This window comes from Cannabis sativa, unplaced genomic scaffold (assembly GCF_029168945.1).
Source record: "Cannabis sativa cultivar Pink pepper isolate KNU-18-1 unplaced genomic scaffold, ASM2916894v1 Contig1, whole genome shotgun sequence".
NCBI classification, from domain to species: Eukaryota; Viridiplantae; Streptophyta; class Magnoliopsida; order Rosales; family Cannabaceae; genus Cannabis; species Cannabis sativa.
In genome coordinates this window covers 2,637,957-2,658,942 of record NW_026870037.1, presented here as the reverse complement: position 1 = coordinate 2,658,942, position 20,986 = coordinate 2,637,957, and the positions used below count along the sequence as shown (strand labels likewise).

The following is a 20,986-nucleotide window of genomic DNA, read 5'->3' as shown; positions in this document are numbered from 1 at the left end:
AGATAAATCCCTAGTAGATTTTCACCATTAGACATACATAATAGTGTTAGATCTCGAAAGATAAATATTGTATATGCGACATCTAGCTGTTCATCAATTGATGACACCTTAGACTAGTATTTTTACGATATGAAACAAGAAGATTGTATAAATAAGATTACTTTGACTTTCGCTACTCGAAGCATCGTTGGATTCTTATTTTAAACGAAATTATCCTAATTCCTCTTAGCTTATTCATTTTGAATTAGTTTCAAAACATATCATTGGATGAATGGTCTATAAATCATTTCATGTCATTCTATATTTTCTCTTAAGAAATTAAATGACGTTTATGATTATAATCCCGAAATTCTATTCCCAATTGATATAAATCCTCAATCTTAGAAATCTCCTACTTGTATGGGCAAATCAGACTTAGAATTAAATAGTAGTGGTGGTCCAAGATAGAATTACTCATTATATTTGGTATAAATTTAAGTCTTTGACTTTAATTTTAGATTCCAAATAGAAATTTTCTTATATTTCTAATTCCAGAATACAATACAGTTACACTTTCTCAAGTGTTTAATATCCATCTTCTATTAATGGATGAAAACTGTATGGAATATGAGTTAGGTATTCTGTGACCAGGATCCACTTGTTGTATTCTAAGAACTCTTTGATGTAACTAAACCTATGTCATCAAATAGACACTACCACATTTTTTTTAAAATATGGCATTTGTATCTTGTTCATAGTGGATTTGACAAGATCAATCTCTGCAAAGAGTTAATATGCCTTTATCCACTGAAAGTAGTTCATCTCATTCGCAGATGGATGTACATTTAGGGGTGGATATGAGTTTTTCGTTGTATTCTTAAAAGGAAAACTCTAGATTATACCTTTTAGCAAGAAATTTGAAAGGTTTAAAAAAATTTCATTAATTTCTAGCAATGGTTAAAACCATTAAGGTAAGTGGTTAAAGATCTTGTGAACTGATAGGGGTGGAGAAATAGTTAGTAGATATGCAGTTCAAAGATCATTAATTTGATTTTTGAATTATATCCAAACTTACCTCCCCAGAAATTTCGAGTTGCATATTGATGATTAGTTACTAGTCGTTGCCTAAATCCTTCTATGGTAATACAATTTCAGAATGATGTAATGGTTGTATAGTTAATGTAAATCATTACTAGATTCATGGATGACCTAATCAAAATCTTAAGAAAAGCTAGAACTGTTAACCATGGTTTGTTAGCTGTTCTAAGTGATTAGGGGTGGACCATCCCATTGTCAATAGATAAGAAAGTGTTTGTTCAAACAAATACTACTTTTCTAAGAAAATAACTAAGTCTGAAAATCAAGTAGCAAATAAAGGAGATATTTTTCTTGATTCCAAAAGTGTTCTATCATCTTATATAACATATGATGATCCCACTGCCTCTGTTGTCTTGTCACAACCGAAGAGATCAATACCATTTAGTTTTCTTCGACATAATTCATGGTACCTTGTCGTAGTGGGAGAGTTTCTAGGAACTCACCTTCTTATGACTTGGGAGACACTAGTGATTAAAATCCATTGTGAGTTTAAACAAGTAATGGATTGTCAAGATAAGAAACTAAGAAGAAAGCCAATAGAACTATGGTTTAATCCATTCACATGGAGTAACCTAAAGTTTTCTATTACAAGGACATAAAATGAAATTTTCGTTTATAAGTCTATTCAATGGACTTAACAAACTTCCTGTTCCTAGTATTATAGGTTTGAGTTTATCTAAACCTATGGCTTGTGGTATACCTGGTAATTACTTACTCTAATGCAAGCAACTTACTTTAGTAAGATGCTGAAGCATTTTCTTTCTAATGGCAATCTATAGAAGCTTCACAACTTCTTAGGTATAGATTTTATTTATCTAAGGAAAAGTCTTAACTATTCCAGAAAAGATAAAGCCATGAAAGAATTTCTTATATCAACAGTGAGAGGTCTTAGATATGCTTTTGTATGCCTTAGACCAGACACCTGCTGTTGAGTGGGAGTAATGAGTAGGTATCAGATTAATCCAGGAGAAGAACATTGGAAGACAATCAAGTAAATCTTAAGATTAAGAAGAGGAACTATATGTTAGTCTATAAGGGTATGTTTAAAACTCTTAGACTACACCATATCAGATTTTTGAAATTTGCCTATGTGCTAATAAATATTTCTGATAAGATGGTGGTTACTCTGGGGGTGGAATAGTGATTTTGGAGAAGTGTAAAAACCTATCTGAAGTCTCTAGGTCTACCAGAGAGGGACTGAATGTTAAGGTTGCAGGAAAGGTACTTATTCAGTCTAAGGAAAGTTCTATACATCTTTGGCACCATTCCAAATTGCCTTAAACTACTAGTGTTAATTTCTTGATTAACCAAAAGTAGTTGCCAAAGGTATAGAATCCAGTATCCCAAGAGAGTAGACATATAGAGAGAAATTTCACATTATCAATGATTTTGTGATTAAAGGAAGAGTAATGGTGGAGAAAAGGTTGTGGTTAATTCAACCTTTCAGATCCTATTACGAGGAGTTTACTACTACTACACTTAATTTGTATATCAAGGTGTTGAGATTATTTGAAACGCACTTTTTGTTTTATATTAGTGCAAGTGGGAGTTTGTTGGGTTTTATGCCCTAAATAAAACTCATTTCAATATAATCAGATTTACTTATTAATATAGATCAGAAATAACATTTAATGTTGCATGGTTCACATGATTTATTTCATGATTATATGTACATAATGTATAGATTCATCTGAAACCCTTTTCACATACTTGATCCTGTTTATTGTGATGTCAACACATTGGAAAGTAAACATGACTATGTGAATAAAGTTTCCTAGATTTATCAGACACAGGGTTTTACTGATATGATAATCTACAACAGAGTTTACTTGCATTTGGAGAAGTGCTATGTTCTTTCCAGAGCATTGGTTAAAGTAAAGCTCAGGTTGGATGCATGGAGTATGCATCGGAAGGGACGGATATTGAACTTTGACTTAGATTTAATTAAACTTACCGTAGAATCTATTCAAGTCAATATCGCCAAGTTGATCCTAGATCAAATGATCTTAATCCTGTTATGATTAGGCTCAATCTTGAAAGGCTATTCGTGTTCTTTGATTTGTTAGTTAAGCCTACTTTTAGGTCAGGGTGATACGTACATTTTGGGAACACGTTAGTGCAATTGAGTGGGAGCGCTAGCATAAACATGGAATCTATAGCTTCTATCTGGCGAATAGTAAGCAAAGGATGATCACCTTCGAGCTTGACCAAACAAAAATAAATGGTGGAGATCTCATTTCACATAAGTTGAAATATCATTTATACGGGGTCAAGTGTTTTAAGGATAAAATACATAGTAGGGTGTTACGGTAATTTAATCCCTTTACTGTGTAGATCATTCAAATAGAGGATAATTGATCAAATTAGGATTATAACAATGGATAACTAATGATGTGTCTATATGGTGGAACATATAGAGCATTCTATATACTGAGAGTGCAATTCTAAATTCTATGCGTGGATTCAACGAAGAATTAATAAGTTAGTGAATTTTAGTGCTAAATTCTTGATCTACTTATTGGAAGCTCGGTTATATAGACCCATGGTCCCCCCACTAGTTGAGATAATATTGCTTGTAAGACTCATGTAATTGGTTTTGATTAATCAATTATAATTCACAAATTAGACTATGTCTATTTGTGAAATTTTCACTAAGTAAGGGCAAAATTGTAAAGAAAGAGTTTATAGGGGCATATTTGTTAATTATGATACTTTGTATGTTTCAATTAATAAATATGATAAATGACAATATTATTTAATAATTATTTATAGTTATTAAATAGTTAGAATTGGCATTTAAATGGTTGAATTAGGAAATTGGCATTTTTGAGAAAATCAGATACAAAAGGTGTTAAAATTGCAAAATTGCAAAAGCAAGGCCCAATCCATTAAAGGTATGGCCGGCCACCTATTGAGTGTATTTTAAGTTGATTTTTTCATTATTTTAATGCCATATAATTCAAACCTAACCCTAGTGGAATGCTATAAATAGATAGTGAAGGCTTCAGAAAAATAAGACTTTTCTTCTGACACTTTCTGAATCAGGAAAACCTGAGCCTCCATGCTCTCTTCTCTAGCCGCCACTCTCTCTCTTGCTTCTTCCTTTGAATTTCGAAATTACCTTAGTGATTAGAGTAGTGCCCACACACATCAAGCAATACCTCAATCATAGTGAGGAAGATCGTGAAGAAAGACATTCAGCAAAAGGAGTTTCAGCATCAAAGATTCAGAGAAAGAGATCCAGGTTCAGATATTGATAATGCTCTGCTACAGAAAGGAATCAAGGGCTAGATATCTGAACGGAAGGAGTCATTATATTCCGCTGCACCCAATGTAAGGTTTCCTAAACTTTATATGTGTTTAATTTATCGTTTTAGAAAGTTCATATTTAGGATGTTAATAAACATACTTGTGAGTAGATCTAAGATCCTGGTAAAATAATTTCCAACAATTCTTGTGTACTCTCGGTCAGAAGTAGAACATGAACAGCATCTTCGAATGGTTCTACAGCGACTCAGAGATCAGAAACTCTATGCGAAGTTCGAAAAGTGTGAGTTTTGGCTGTCACAAGTATCCTTTCTGGGGCATATTGTTGGAAAAGATGGGATTATGGTTGATCCAGGGAAGATTGAGGCAGTGAAGAATTGGCCTAAACCCAAAACAGTCACTGAAATTCGAAGTTTTCTCGGTTTAGCGGGTTATTATCGGCGTTTTGTGGAAGGTTTTTCCAAAATTGCAATGCCGTTATCCGAGTTAACTAGGAAGAACCAGCGGTTTATATGGTCAGATAAGTGTGAGAAAAGTTTCCAAGAGCTGAAGCAACGACTGGTTACAACTCCTGTTTTAGCCTTGTCATCTGATCAAGAGAAGTTTGTGGTGTATTGCGATGCATCAAGGCAGGGTTTGGGCTGTGTGCTAATGCAAGCAGATAAAGTCATAGCTTACGCTTCTCGACAATTGAAAGATTATGAGCAACATTACCCAACTCACGATCTGGAACTTGCAGCAGTGGTGTTTGCCTTGAAAATTTGGCGACACTACTTGTATGGTGAAAGATGTGAGATCTATATTGACCACAAAAGTCTGAAATACTTTTTCACTCAGAATGATTTGAACATGACACAAAGGAGATGGTTAGAGCTAGTGAAGGACTATGACTGTGAAATCTTGTATCATCGTGGAAAAGTAAATGTTGTGGCAGATGCCTTAAGTCGAAAAGGACCAGATCAAATTTCCAATATGGTGATGATTTCTCCTCAGTTAGCTTCGGAGAAGTTTAGGGCAAATATTGAATTTGTAATTGAGCGATTATATGTAACACCCCGATTTCCCGAGATGTCACATAGGATAGTCCGTATAAAACAATTTAATAAGATAAAAACAAACAAATACTTCTTTATTGAAAAATATTCAAGCATGAGATCTCATTGTTTAAAACAAAATTCTTTTAGTACTGTAAACTTAAATAAGAACTAGTTAAGTCAAAATAATAGTTCCAAAATGTTTAGCAGTAAAAAAAAACATTAAAAGCAAAATACTGTGCCAGCCCCCTAACATGCGGTCCACGCCTCGAGCTCTTCATTCTCACTGCTTAGCCTTACCCTTACCTGCACACAGAGTACCCGTGAGCTAACGCCCAGTAAGAAGAGCTATGTAGGACATAACCCTCCTAACTAGTTACTTGACATAATTTGCTCTTTAATATTAATCAACAGTAATTCACATTCCATAAATATATCCACAACGCATGTTGTTCTCACATGCACCAATCATGTCTCATATCGCACATTATACTCACATACGATAATCAACTATACACTCATGTTGATCAGACATGAGGTAAACTGCCCTGCCTTGTGTTATTCTCACACTTGGCATCTAACAGGGTAATTAATTACCATAAGTTGTACTCACCCATGATAATGTTATAACCTGCAAGTGTTATGCTCACACAAGCAGCAAGACCCTAATATTATTCTCATGCTAATGATGCTCACAAAATATAAGGAAATCACAACACTATCAAATTAAATAACAACCAACCCAAGTTGTATGCATAACATACACCCTGTGTACAGATGTCCACTCTTCTTACCTCAGTTGCTAAGACCACACTTGCTACCTCGAGCACCTCAACGAATTTCCTTGTTGAGAACAAGATCCTAGACATTCATTAACACAACAATACACTCAAAATACATTCAAGTATGAATCTCTAAACTCATACAGAAACTTACGTAAAAATACGTAACACATAGGTCCATTTCACTTGCATGACACACCATACATAAGCATTTATTATTTTGATTCACCCAAACATATTGCATGGACTCAAACAAACATTCTTAACGTAAAACATGAATTCATACAACACATTTTTACGTAAAATTTACTAAAATACTATTTATTCTTATTAAAGTCTAAATAAATAGTTAATTAATCACCAATAATTATAATAAATACCTACAGCAACCAATAAATAATAAAACCTATTCCATTTGATATCATAGGCAGTAAATGGTATCACAAAAATACATTTTACTATTTTAACAACACTTATCTATTTTTCATAATTAACTTAAGCATTAATTAAGTAAATTCATGAAAAATACCAAAATTGATTAAAAACTGAATCTAACTCTTCTAATACACTTTATAATCTGTAATAAGTCATAAATAATTTTCTTTGAATTTTCTAAGCAACCTAGGTATTTTTCATAATTAAAATAAGAAATAACATCAATAATTCATGAAAAATACATAATCGCTTGAAAATTCAATCTCCCAATTTTATAACAGTTTATATATCATAGTCCATCATATAAAATAAATCTAGATTTTTCTGAGTAACCTAAGTATTTTTCATAATTAATTTAATAAATAACACAAATAATTCATGAAAAATACAAAATTAACCGAAATTTGAATCTACCAATTTGGCAATAGTTTATATCTCATAACTAATCATATAAAATATATTTAGATTTTTCTGAGTAATCTAAGTATTTTTCATATTTAATTTAACAAATAAACCAAATAATTCATAATAAATCAAATAATTGCAAGAAAATTATCAAACTTCATAGTAGGCCTAAGAACACCTAGCACAAGTCAAGAACTGAAAGAAAATCGAAAAATAACCTCCAGAAACCCCTGAACGGAGTGTCGCCGGAGTTCTCATCGGTTTCGTCGCCGGTAAAGTGTAACTTTGTCTCCGATTGCTCTTGAAGCGTCCTTTCGATTGGGGAAGCTCTCCACAATGCTCAGGACCTCAAAATGATCAAGAAAAGTGGTCCGAGAAGGCAGATCGGGGTTGTCTTCTTCGTTGGCGGTGTACCGTCTTTAATGGAGTCCAAAATTTTGAATTTTCGTTTTGGACGTTAAAGCTTCGTTTTCTTACGTCAAAAACAATCCTTAGGGTCCCATGCACTCAAATATAACCTCCCTTGACCCAAGAACAAGCTTAAACACGATCGAATTCGAGTCCGTAACTAAGCCGCACCTTTGAAGCTTCAAAAATGGCGAATCTCAAAACGACGACTTCCGCCCCTTATTTCACGTTAAAAAGCTTCCTTAGGTCGTATATAAGTGATCCCAAACCCCCACGTTCACCCAGGTTTCACTCCGCTTGAAGAAACGAAAATTTTCGGTATCGTATACGCCGTATACGTGCTCTCTCTCTCTCTCGTTGGTTCTCTGTTTTGGGTGAACGAAAATAGAGTTTAAAACCTAATTTCTATCGTGTTTAAACCCAAGCAAAATATTGCATTGAACCGAAGTGGAGCGATTCCCATTCCACCAAAATAGGCGTTCGGTTCAGTTCGTGTGAATGTAAGTTCGTATATCAGTTGTTAATAATAATAATAATAATAATAATAATAATAATAATAATAATAATAATAATAATAATAATACGTATGATAATAATAATAATAATAATAATAATAATAATAATAATAATAATAATAATAATATTTTAATAATAATAATAATAATAATAATAATAATAATATACCCATATAACAATATCCAGACATATGTATCTATTAGGCATTATCCACATGCCAATAAAATTAAATATTATATCATCATAAAAATAATCTCATACATATTTAAATCCATAAATATGTAAAATAAAAAAAATACTCTCAGCTAAATAAAATTATAAAATTACCCTTTCGGAGTTAGCGGATATTACAATTATCCCCCTCTAAAAGAAAATTTCGTCCCGAAATTTTACTCAAGTAATTCTGGATATTGTTCTCGCATCTCAGATTCTAGCTCCCAAGTAGCTTCCTCAACCACGCTGTTTCTCCATAGGACTTTCACCAAGGTAATTGTCTTATTTCTCAAAATCTTATCCTTTTGATCAAGAATCTTTACCGGACGTTCATTGTAGGACAAATCTTCCTGCAAACCCAATGTTTCATAGCTCAAAACATGCGATGGGTCTGACACATATTTCCGGAGTTGAGATACATGAAATACATTGTGCACCCCAGATAATGGTGGCGGTAAAGCTATTCTATAAGCTACACTGCCCACTCTATCCAATATCTGAAATGGACCAACATATTTAGGACTTAGTTTCCCTCTCTTACCAAATCTCTTCACTGAGAGTCCTTTTCGTGGTGTCACTCAAAGAAACACATGATCACCCACTTCGAACTCAATGTCCCTCCGCTTCATGTCTGCGTAAGATTTCTGTCTGCTCTGAGCTGTGATCATTCTAGCCCTGATCTTCTGAATAGCTTCGTTGGTGTGCTGAACTGCATCTGGCCCTAGGAGTTTGTTCTCTCCCAACTCATCCCAATGCAGTGGAGACCTGCATTTTCTTCCATACAACATCTCATAGGGTGCTACCCCGATAGTAGACTGATAGCTGTTGTTGTAAGAAAATTCAATCAAAGGCAGGTATTTGCTCCATGATCCTTGGAAATCTATCACACATGCCCTCAACATATCTTCCAAGATCTGATTTGTTCTCTCAGTCTGACCATCTGTCTCTGGATGATATGCAAGTCTTTGAACTTCACTCGAGTTCCCATTGCTCTCTGTAAGCTTTCCCAAAAAGACGAAGTGAACCGAGCATCTCGATCACAAACAATAGAATACGGTGCCCCATGTAATCTCACAATCTCATTCACATAAAGTTCAGCAAAATGGTCCATGGAGTAAGTCATGCGTACTGGTAGAAAATGGGCAGATTTTGTATACCTATCGACGACTACCCAAATGGCGTCATGCTGCTTTGTAGTCTTAGGTAACCCAGTCACAAAATCCATGGAAATCTCTTCCCACTTCCATTCAGGGAGCTTCAGTGGTTGTAACAATCCTGCTGGTCTTTGATGCTATGCTTTAACTTGTTGACATGTTAAGCATTTGGCCACAAATTCAACTACATCCTTTTTCATACCAGGCCACCAATACAATGCTTTTAGGTCATGGTACATTTTAATGGTCCCGGGATGAACTGAATAAGGTGTAGTATGAGCTTCTACCAATATCCCCTTCTTGAGCTCATCATTATCGGGCACACAAATTCGTCCCTTGAACCGAATTAATCCCGTGTCTGATATTTCATAATCTTTGGCGTTACTATTCAAAATTTCTTGCTTTAGTTCACTGAGCTTTTGATCTGTCGTCTGCCCCTCCTTAATTCTTTCTAACAAAGTGGATTGAAGTGTGACCTTTGCAAGTTGCCCTGTAATAAACTCTATACCAGCTCGTTCCATGTCTTCCACTAATTCCCTTGATACTCCTTGTAAAGTGGAAACTAGTCCGGGACCTCTACGGCTGAGTGCATCCGCTACCACATTGGCTTTACCGGGATGGTACATTATCTCGCAGTCGTAGTCTTTGACTAGCTCCAACCATCTCCTCTGCCTCATGTTTAACTCTCTCTGGGTGAAAAAGTACTTTAAACTCTTATGATCGGTGTAGATTTCACATTTCACTCCATAGAGATAATGACGCCAGATTTTTAGTGCAAAAACCACTGCGGCTAACTCTAGGTCATGTGTCGGGTATCTCTGTTCGTATTCTTTTAATTGCCTTGAAGCGTAAGCAATTACCTTCCCTTCTTGCATTAGAACACAACCCAACCCTTGTTTAGATGCATCACAATATACCGCAAATTGTCCCTCTTCTGTTGGTAAACTGAGGATTGGTGCTAAGATAAGTCTATTCTTCAACTCTTAGAAGCTTTGCTCACACTTGTCTGACCAGGAAAATTTTAAATTCTTCCTAGTTAATTCTGTTAAGGGTGTGGCTATCTTTGAGAACCCCTCAACAAACCTTCTATAATAGCCTGCTAAACCCAAAAAGCTTCGAACCTCTGAGGCGGTCTTTGGTCTAGGCCATTCTTTCACTGCAGCAACCTTGGCAGGATCTACTTTTATTCCCTCGTTAGTGACAATGTGGCCCAAAAATGCAACCTCGGACAACGGAACTCACATTTTTTGTACTTGGCATACAATTGATGTTCTCTCGGTCGGCTGCAAGGTCAAGCGTAAGTGCTCCTCATGTTCCTCCTCTCGTCTTAGAATAAATCAGTATATCATCTATGAATACAATGACAAACTGATCCAGATATTCCTTGAAGACTCGGTTCATGAGGTCCATAAAAGCTGCTGGGGCATTTGTAAGTCCAAATGACATCACCATGAACTCGTAATGCCCGTATCTCGTTCTGAAGGCTGTCTTCGGTATGTCTTCATTTTTGATTCTTAGCTGATGGTATCCTGAACGAAGATCAATCTTCGAAAACACCTTTTTCCCTTGAAGCTGGTCAAACAAGTCGTCAATCCTCGGTAATGGGTACCGATTCTTTATAGTCACCTTGTTCAGTTCTCGGTAATCTATGCACATTCTCATAGTACCGTCTTTCTTTTTAACAAATAGAACTGGTGCGCCCCACGGAGAGTAGCTAGGTCTGATAAACCCTAACTTAAGCAATTCTTCTAACTGTATTTTGAGTTCTTTCAATTCAGATAGTGCCATTCTATATGGTGCACGGGAAACTGGTGCTGTCCCGGGCACTAATTCTATCACAAATTCGATTTCTCTGTGTGGTGATAACCCGGGTAACTCCTCTGGAAATACATCAAGAAACTCAGCAACTACCCGTGTTTCCTCCGGCTTTCTTTCAATTTTCTTGGTGTCATCAACCACATTAACTAGATACCCTAAGCACCCACGCTGCAATAGTTGCCCAGCCTTCATTGCCGAAATAATAGGGGTGCGAGGTTTCTTTCCTACCCCTCTGAACTCGAAAGTCTCTCCATCTTCTGGTGTGAAAACAACTTTCTTTTGCTTGCAGTCAATTGATGCTCCATATTTGGTAAGAAAATCCATGCCCAAGATTACATCAAAATCAAATAAATCTAATACAATCAGGTCTACAAATAATTCTCTACCATCTATCCTGACAGGTATACCCCTAAGCCAACTTCTAGAGATTACAACCTCCCCAGATGGTAACATGGTCCCAAACCCCACAGTAAATAATTCACTCGGTGCATTTATATGATTTACAATTGTGCTAGCTTGATAAAGGAATGAGTTGCACCAGAATCAAACAAAACTTTACAAGTGGTGTTGGCCATAGGAATCTGACCTGATACAACCGAAGGACTGGCCTCAGCTTCTGCTTGAGTGATGGCAAAAACTCTGGCTGGAACATACTTGTCATCTTTCTTGGGTCCTGCTCTGTTCCCAGTCTGTCCCCACAATGGGCAATTGCGTTTGATGTGTCCTTCTTTTCCACATTTGTAGCATGCTTTTGCGCGACACTCGCTGACATGACGTTTGGTACATTTAGGGCATTCTGGAATGTTTCGCCCACTGCTGCCATTAAATCGTTGGTCGTTATCACTTTTGTACCTCTTGTCTTGACTTGGCTGCCCGGACTGGTCCTGTCCTCGTTTCTTGTGGTCATTAGAATTGGCTCCACCTTTCTTCGATTCTCTCCTGGCAGCATTTTCCTTCCAAATTTTGTTTTCACTCCGCTCCGCCGTAAGAGCCATTTCGACAACTTGAGCAAAACTGAATTGACCCCTTGACACAATTTCCACATCTCGAGCAACCATTGGTTTCAGGCCTTCCACAAATCGATGTGCTCGCACTCTATCAGTAGGCACCAGATCTGGAGCAAATTTCGCCAATCTATCAAATTTTTGTGCATACTCAGTCACAGTAAGACTCCCTTGGACTAACCCAGTAAATTCATCGACCTTTGCTGCTAGAACTGCTGAGTTATAATACTTCTCATTAAAGACCCTTTTGAAATCGTCCCAGTTCATGGTATCTACATCCTTTGTTTGTTCCACCACCTCCCACCAGATACGAGCATCTTTCCTCAGCATGTAAGATGCACACTTCACTCGGTCATTCCCATCCACCCTTAGCATCTGCAAAATGCTTTCTATGCGACTTATCCACTCCTCAGCCACTACCGGGTCTATGCCTCCCTCAAACTCAGGTGGGTGTGGTTTTCGAAATCTCTCTGCTAACAACTCATGTCTAGCCTCTGTAGCAGGATATACCACTGCAGCTGGTGGGTCTCTATTTTCTGCATCTTGCCTTATTTGGACTGGCGGCTCCGGTTGACGTCTCAGCTGACGAAGTTCTTCATCCTGCCTATGAATGATTCCTTCCAGTGCGGCAATGCGCTCTTCCCATCCCTGTGGTGCTTGAGGTGGTTCATTGATCCCTCCATCATCTCGGCCTTGGCCTTGGCCTCGACCTCGACCTCGACCTCGACCCACTCTAACTGACCTTCTAGGAGGCATTTCTAAACTCCTGAACCACACAAACCAATACACATCAAGATCATTTTGATCATCAATTTTACATGAAAATAATGTTACCCTCTCGCATGCAGAAATTTGAGGCAACTTAATTATAAGTAATAACCACTTACAGTACAGTGAGTCGAGCTCGTCTCATGGCGGTGAACTTTACATGTTAGGGCTAACCACATTCTTTAGGACCGTATTGCTCTGATACCATATTGTAACACCCCGATTTCCCGAGATGTCACATAGGATAGTCCGTATAAAACAATTTAATAAGATAAAAACAAACAAATACTTCTTTATTGAAAAATATTCAAGCATGAGATCTCATTGTTTAAAACAAAATTCTTTTAGTACTGTAAACTTAAATAAGAACTAGTTAAGTCAAAATAATAGTTCCAAAATGTTTAGCAGTAAAAAAAAAACATTAAAAGTAAAATACTGTGCCAGCCCCCTAACATGCGGTCCACGCCTCGAGCTCTTCATTCTCACTGCTTAGCCTTACCCTTACCTGCACACAGAGTACCCGTGAGCTAACGCCCAGTAAGAAGAGCTATGCAGGACATAACCCTCCTAACTAGTTACTTGACATAATTTGCTCTTTAATATTAATCAACAGTAATTCACATTCCATAAATATATCCACAACGCATGTTGTTCTCACATGCACCAATCATGTCTCATATCGCACATTATACTCACATATGATAATCAACTATACACTCATGTTGATCAGACATGAGGTAAACTGCCCTGCCTTGTGTTATTCTCACACTTGGCATCCAACAGGGTAATTAATTACCATAAGTTGTACTCACCCATGATAATGTTATAACCTGCAAGTGTTATGCTCACACAAGCAGCAAGACCCTAATATTATTCTCATGCTAATGATGCTCACAAAATATAAGGAAATCACAACACTATCAAATTAAATAACAACCAACCCAAGTTGTATGCATAACATACACCCTGTGTACAGATGTCCACTCTTCTTACCTCAGTTGCTAAGACCACACTTGCTACCTCGAGCACCTCAACGAATTTCCTTGTTGAGAACAAGATCCTAGACATTCATTAACACAACAATACACTCAAAATACATTCAAGTATGAATCTCTAAACTCATACAGAAACTTACGTAAAACTACGTAACACATAGGTCCATTTCACTTGCATGACACACCATACATAAGCATTTATTATTTTGATTCACCCAAACATATTGCATGGACTCAAACAAACATTCTTAACGTAAAACATGAATTCATACAACACATTTTTACGTAAAATTTACTAAAATACTATTTATTCTTATTAAAGTCTAAATAAATAGTTAATTAATCACCAATAATTATAATAAATACCTACAGCAACCAATAAATAATAAAACCTATTCCATTTGATATCATAGGCAGTAAATGGTATCACAAAAATACATTTTACTATTTTAACAACACTTATCTATTTTTCATAATTAACTTAAGCATTAATTAAGTAAATTCATGAAAAATACCAAAATTGATTAAAAACCGAATCTAACTCTTCTAATACATTTTATAATCTGTAATAAGTCATAAATAAGTTTCTTTGAATTTTCTAAGCAACCTAGGTATTTTTCATAATTAAAATAAGAAATAACATCAATAATTCATGAAAAATACATAATCGCTTAAAAATTCAATCTACTAATTTTATAACAGTTTATATATCATAGTCCATCATATAAAATAAATCTAGATTTTTCTGAGCAACCTAAGTATTTTTCATAATTAATTTAATAAATAACACAAATAATTCATGAAAAATACAAAATTAACCGAAATTTGAATCTACCAATTTTGCAATAGTTTATATCTCATAACTAATCATATAAAATATATTTAGATTTTTCTGAGTAATCTAAGTATTTTTCATATTTAATTTAACAAATAAACCAAATAATTCATAATAAATCAAATAATTGCAAGAAAATTATCAAACTTCATAGTAGGCCTAAGAACACCTAGCACAAGTCAAGAACTGAAAGAAAATCGAAAAATAACCTCCAGAAACCCCTGAACGGAGTGTCGCCGGAGTTCTCATCGGTTTCGTCGCCGGTAAAGTGTAACTTTGTCTCCGATTGCTCTTGAAGCGTCCTTTCGATTGGGGAAGCTCTCCACAATGCTCAGGACCTCAAAATGATCAAGAAAAGTGGTCCGAGAAGGCAGATCGGGGTTGTCTTCTTCGTTGGCGGTGTACCGTCTTTAATGGAGTCCAAAATTTTGGATTTTCGTTTTGGACGTTAAAGCTTCGTTTTCTTACGTCAAAAACAATCCTTAGGGTCCCATGCACTCAAATATAACCTCCCTTGACCCAAGAACAAGCTTAAACACGTTCGAATTCGAGTCCGTAACTAAGCCGCACCTTTGAAGCTTCAAAAATGGCGAATCTCAAAACGACGACTTTCGCCCCTTATACCACGTTAAAAAGCTTCCTTATGTCGTATATAAGTGATCCCAAACCCCCGCGTTCACCCAGGTTTCACTCCGCTTGAAGAAACAAAAATTTTCGGTATCGTATACGCCGTATACGTGCTCTCTCTCTCTCTCTCTCTCTCTCGTTGGTTCTCTGTTTTGGGTGAACGAAAATAGAGTTTAAAACCTAATTTCTATCGTGTTTAAACCCAAGCAAAATATCGCATTGAACCGAAGTGGAGCGATTCCCATTCCACCAAAATAGGCGTTCGGTTCGATTCGTGTGAATGTAAGTTCGTATATCAGTTGTTAATAATAATAATAATAATAATAATAATAATAATAATAATAATAATAATAATACGTATAATAATAATAATTATAATATTTTAATAATAATAATAATAATAATAATAATAATAATAATAATATACCCATATAACAATATCCAGACATATGTATCTATTAGGCATTATCCACATGCCAATAAAATTAAATATTATATCATCATAAAAATAATCCCATACATATTTAAATCCATAAATATGTAAAATAAAAAAAATACTCTCAGCTAAATAAAATTATAAAATTACCCTTTCGGAGTTAGCGGATATTACATTATATAATCTGACGCTTCCGTCAGACTTATTGGGAAGAATTAAGGTGGCACAGTTGGAAGATCCTGAAATATTAAAGATTCGAGAAGATGTCTTAGCAGGCAAAGCTAAGGACTTTTCAATCTCTGATAGTGGAATGCTATTGTTTAAAGCGCGAGTGTGTGTCCCTGATATCAATGAGCTTAAGAAAGAAATTCTGGATGAAGCTCACACCACCCTCTATTCATTGCATCCAGGAACCACCAAGATGTATCAAGATTTGAAACCTTATTTCCGGTGGTATGGGATGAAAAGGGATGTGGTAGACTATGTCACTAAGTGCTTAACTTGTCAACAAATTAAAGCAGAACATCAACGACCTGCAGAATTACTTCAGCCACTAACACTTCCAGAATGGAAGTGGGAAGACATTGCGATGGATTTTGTGGTTGGTTTGCCCATAACCATAGCAATGTAGAACTCAGTTTGGGTCGTGGTAGATCGCTTTACAAAGTCAGCACATTTCTTGCCCGTTAAGGTAACCTATACAGTGGATCAGTATGCTCACTTGTATGTGAAAGAGATTGTTCGTCTTCATGGGTACCGAAGTCTATCGTTTCAGGTAGAGACCCTAAATTTACCTCAAAGTTCTAGGTGAGTTTGCAGAAGGCCATGGGAACTAGTCTAAAATTCAGCACGGCCTTTCTTCCTCAAACAGATGGGCAATCTGAGCGAACTATTCAAATACTTGAAGACTTGTTACAAGCTTGTGTCATGGATTTTGGAGGGTCATGGAGCAAGTATTTGCCTCTGATTGAATTCGCCTATAATAATAGTTATCAAAGTACCATAGGAATGGCTCCTTATGAGCTACTCTATGGTAGAAAGTGTCGATCCCCAATCCATTGGGATGAAACAGGAGAACGAAAATACTGTTGGACATTATTTTACCAGGATCTTAGATCTACTCACAAGTATGTTGTTTAACACCCTAAATATGAACTTTCTAAAACGATAAAATAAACACATATAAAGTTAAGAAAACCTTACATTGATGCAGCGGAATTAATGTCTCCTTCCACTAAGATCTCTAACCCTTGTATACTTTCTGTCGTAGAGTATTATCAAGATCTGAGCCCCAATGTCCTTCTCTTTCTGTGTGATCATTCACAGTCTTCCAATCTATGATTGAGTTACCACTTGCTGTGTGTGGGCACTTACTCTATCAGTAAGGTTCAAATTTTAGAAGAAGAAAAGAGAGAGAGTGATTTCGGCCAAAGAAGAGAAAGGGAAGGCTCAGTTTTTTCTGAAGAGAGAATTTTCTGACAGAAAAGCTTGTTGAAAACTTATATGATTTGACTGAGCCATCACTTTCTATTTATAGGCAACTACTAGGTTTAGGTTAGGAATTATTTGGCATTAAAATAATGAAAATATCAATTTAAAAAACCACTATAAGTGGCCGACCATGGTGTGTATAATGGGCCCCACTTGGTTTTGCAGTTTTCACAAATTTTATTTCTATTTTCTCAAAAATGCCAATTTTCCAATTCTAACCATTTAAATGCCAAAACTAATTATTTAACAACTAAAATAGATTATTAAATAATATTGTCATTTAATTTAATTATTAATTAGACATGTAAAGTCTATTAATAAATAAATAAATCTAGAATCTCTTTTCTTTACAATTTCGCCCCTCCTTAGTGAAAATTCATAAATTAAACATAGTCTAACTTTAGAATTATAATTGATTAATCACAAATCAATTATTGAGTCTTACAAGCAGTATATTCTCAACTAGAATGGGGACCATGGATCTATATGCTGAGCTTCCAATAAGTGAACCGAATTTACTAAGTATATTCCTACTTATTAATTCTTCGTTGAATCCACTCTTAGAACTTAGAATTGCACTCTCAGACTTATATAGAGCATATTATATGTTCCACGATATAGATATGCTATCTCATTTAACCATTGTTATAATCTTATTGTGATCAAAGATCCTCTATATAGATGATTTACATCGAGATGGGATAATTTTACCGTTCTCACCCCTCAATGTATTTTGCCCCTTAAAACACTTAGCTACCTGTAAATGATGTTTAGTGATCTAATAATTAGTCACTTAAACAAGAGCTCATCCATTTACTTCTATTTAGCTAAGCTCGAAGGGAATCATCACTTGACTTCTATACACCAGTAGAAGCTATAGATTCAATATTTATGTTTAGCACTTCCACTCAATCATACTATCATGTTCCCAAAATATACGTATAACCCTGACCCAAAAGTAGGCTTAACTAATAAATCAAAGAACATGAATAGTACTCCTGAGTTGAGCCTAAGCATATCAGGATTTAGATTCTTTTAATCTTAAGATCAACTACTGATATTGACTTAGAAAGATATAACGGTAAGTTTATAATATCTTAACTAAGTTGCAATATCGGTCCAGTCCAATGTATACTCCATACATTCGAAACTAGTATACTTCACTAATGTCCTGGAAAGAACATAACACTTACTCCAAGTGTAAGTACACATCATCGATGATTATCACATTAGTGTAAATCTAAAACACTGATGAAACAGGGACTTAGTCTTTTGATTCATATGATCACAATCACATTCCACTGTGTTGACGATACTGTAATTGTGAATAAACATATGATCTGGATTTAACTGATTTTGTGTGTAAATGTAATAAACATATTAAACCATTAGCATGTAAAATTCATGCAAACATAAATCACTTCAAATTTCTTATATTGACAACTAATCAGATTGTAAAAGGTTTTATTTAGGGCACAAACAACAAACTCCCACTTGCACTAACATAAAACAAAGTGTGCAAATAAGTCAATCTGATGTCTTGATCTTTAGATCAAGTGTAGTATATTTGAATCCACCCAAACTTCTGGAAACTAGTTCATAAATACAATTATGAAACATCCTTTACTATATACTTTACTCATCAAGGGATATTAAAATCTTACTGTTTTAAAGTACATCTGAATAAACAGAAGACATATCTCTCATATTTTAAAATATGGAATTGAGATAGTACAGCGTAGACTTTTCTTCAGTAATATAACTTTCTGGTAATTTCGAATTTACAAAGTTATAATTCTTCTCTGGTAGAGCTTGAATTATTATAGAATAATTCCTCCACCCCCAAAGTAACCACCATCTCATAATTTCGAATGAGTTGGTGAAGATACAAGGATAACTGATATACAGTTCTTTAATATCTAACATATAGATCACTTTCATAAATCTATCTTGAATATCTTCTAATATTCCTTATTTGATTACATCTCAGATAGCTCCCACTCAATAGCAGATGTCTGGTTAAATAATACTTTTAACCTCTTTCTTGTTTGGAGAGTTATCTAGTTGTGACTTATTGTATTAGTCCAAAACTTTAAGTTTCTTTTAATTAATACTAAGTCATCAACATAGCAGACTAGTATTTGAAGTAAAAAATACATGCCAGAGATTAAGTAATCAAAATTAAGATACCATAAAATTTTATGAGGATTAAGAATTCTTAGTTCAAGTCATTCGAATAGACTGAACTAGAGTTCTTGTATCTTATTCTCATAATTCTGATAAGTTATATCTATCCACATGAATGGTTAGATTTGCTCTTCAGAAGTGTTCTTAAGTTTCTATCACAAGTGTCAACCTAATGAAGATGAGTATAGAATTTTAAAATTCTCCCACTCAATTAAGGTAGTGTGAAACATTATCAAAGAACTTTTATAGGTATCAATTTTTACTACAACAGTAAAACGAATTGGACACTACTACAAAAATCACTTTAAGTGACTTCATTTTGTGTCTTACACACTTAGTAGAAGATATAAAAAGTTGAGGAGAGTTTTAAATGACTTAATATTGGAGACACTAAAAGTTTTACTTTTGATTAATTTTAGAAGACACTAAAAATAATTGTGAGATGTGTATAATAAATATATGAAAAAATAGAAAAAAAAATTAATTATAGGCGTCTCATTGTTAAAGAGGCGAGAGACATATGAAATGGCTACTTACACAAGATGCCAAAATCCATTTAGGGGAAGACGCCAAAAAGTCCAATTAAATATACCCTTGGCGCCTTTGAAAAAATTAATAAAAAAATACTCTCTTTTATGATTTTTTTTTTATCAAAAGAGATATACTCTTGGCGCGTCTTCTTCTCCCTTCATTTCAGCACCCACGCACTCTTGGCGGGAAACACCATTTTCAGTATTTGAAAGTAAAAATTATTTGGACTTTATGCAATTTGCATTCATTCATTAGCATTTGGAGCATCAATTCTTGTTCTTCTAATTCATTTCTCTCACCCATGATCTCTCAATACCTTTTCAATTTTTTTTTCTTTTCTTGATTACCCTCACTGAAACCCCTTTCTTTCTTCTTTCTTCCTTCGTTAACATTATCAATTTTTCAGGTATTATTAATGCTTTGTAATTAGTTTTATTAGTAATTTATTGATGGTTTTATCAGTTTCTCACTCTAAGTTTGTAATTGATTATTTTTTTCTAATTGGGTATTATTTAGGAAGAAAAGTTGAGAAAAAACCCCTCCGTATTGAGCTCATCGAACAGATAAATACGGACCCTTAGAATCTTCCAAGTAAGATTTCTTTATATATATCTTTCTTTTGTTTGGATATTAATTTTAGCATGTATAAATATGTATATGATTTGTATATATAATAGAGAGTAAAAAGATAAAGCTAGAGCGTACTATTACTAGGTCATGTGAGAGCTAAGAACAAGACAAACCTCTTAATAACCTAAATATGTATTGCCAAACTATAGAATACAAATTAATATCGTAAATAAAAGAATTATGAAGAGATCAAATATTATTATATATTTGGTTATGATTCCCTGCAAGCTTGGATTGCAGAGTGGTGTGTAGGTACTACTGTTCTAGATTAGTTGGCTATTGGGTTCTATCTCGTCCTTTGTTCTGATGCTCTGCTATCGTTCCTCTATTTTGTCTGGTGTAGGTCTTTGTGTTCGTTCTGTAGTTGTTTTTG

At 35.0% G+C, this 20,986-nt stretch overlaps 2 protein-coding genes across 2 annotated transcripts; both read right to left on the bottom strand.

Annotated features, from left to right (window-relative positions):
- Positions 1 to 8,313: 8,313 nt before the first annotated feature.
- On the bottom strand, positions 8,314 to 8,925 carry LOC133032911 (uncharacterized). The gene is made up of 2 exons (XM_061107380.1): positions 8,740 to 8,925; positions 8,314 to 8,634 (listed from the first exon to the last, which is right to left on the bottom strand). The coding sequence occupies exons 1-2, from the start codon at positions 8,923 to 8,925 to the stop codon at positions 8,314 to 8,316; spliced, it is 507 nt and encodes a 168-aa protein (XP_060963363.1).
- Positions 8,926 to 11,609: 2,684 nt separating this feature from the next.
- LOC133032910 (uncharacterized) lies at positions 11,610 to 20,375 on the bottom strand. The gene is made up of 3 exons (XM_061107378.1): positions 20,331 to 20,375; positions 12,425 to 12,761; positions 11,610 to 12,325 (listed from the first exon to the last, which is right to left on the bottom strand). The coding sequence occupies exons 1-3, from the start codon at positions 20,373 to 20,375 to the stop codon at positions 11,610 to 11,612; spliced, it is 1,098 nt and encodes a 365-aa protein (XP_060963361.1).
- Between the last annotated feature and the right edge of the window lie 611 nt (positions 20,376 to 20,986).

What these genes read in the sequence shown, in the direction of transcription:
- LOC133032911 (XM_061107380.1), bottom strand. Translation starts at nt 8,925, where the DNA reads ATGTTGTATGGAAGAAAATGCAGGTCTCCACTGCATTGGGATGAGTTG. An exon ending in GGAGGGACATTGAGTTCGAA is followed by an intron (nt 8,635 to 8,739) that starts GTGGGTGATCAT and finishes GGTCCATTTCAG; the next exon opens with ATATTGGATAGAGTGGGCAG.
- LOC133032910 (XM_061107378.1), bottom strand. Translation starts at nt 20,375, where the DNA reads ATGTTAACGAAGGAAGAAAGAAGAAAGAAAGGGGTTTCAGTGAGG. An exon ending in AGAAAGGGGTTTCAGTGAGG is followed by an intron (nt 12,762 to 20,330) that starts GTAATCAAGAAA and finishes CAAGCACCACAG; the next exon opens with GGATGGGAAGAGCGCATTGC. An exon ending in CATGCTGAGGAAAGATGCTC is followed by an intron (nt 12,326 to 12,424) that starts GTATCTGGTGGG and finishes ATAACTCAGCAG; the next exon opens with TTCTAGCAGCAAAGGTCGAT.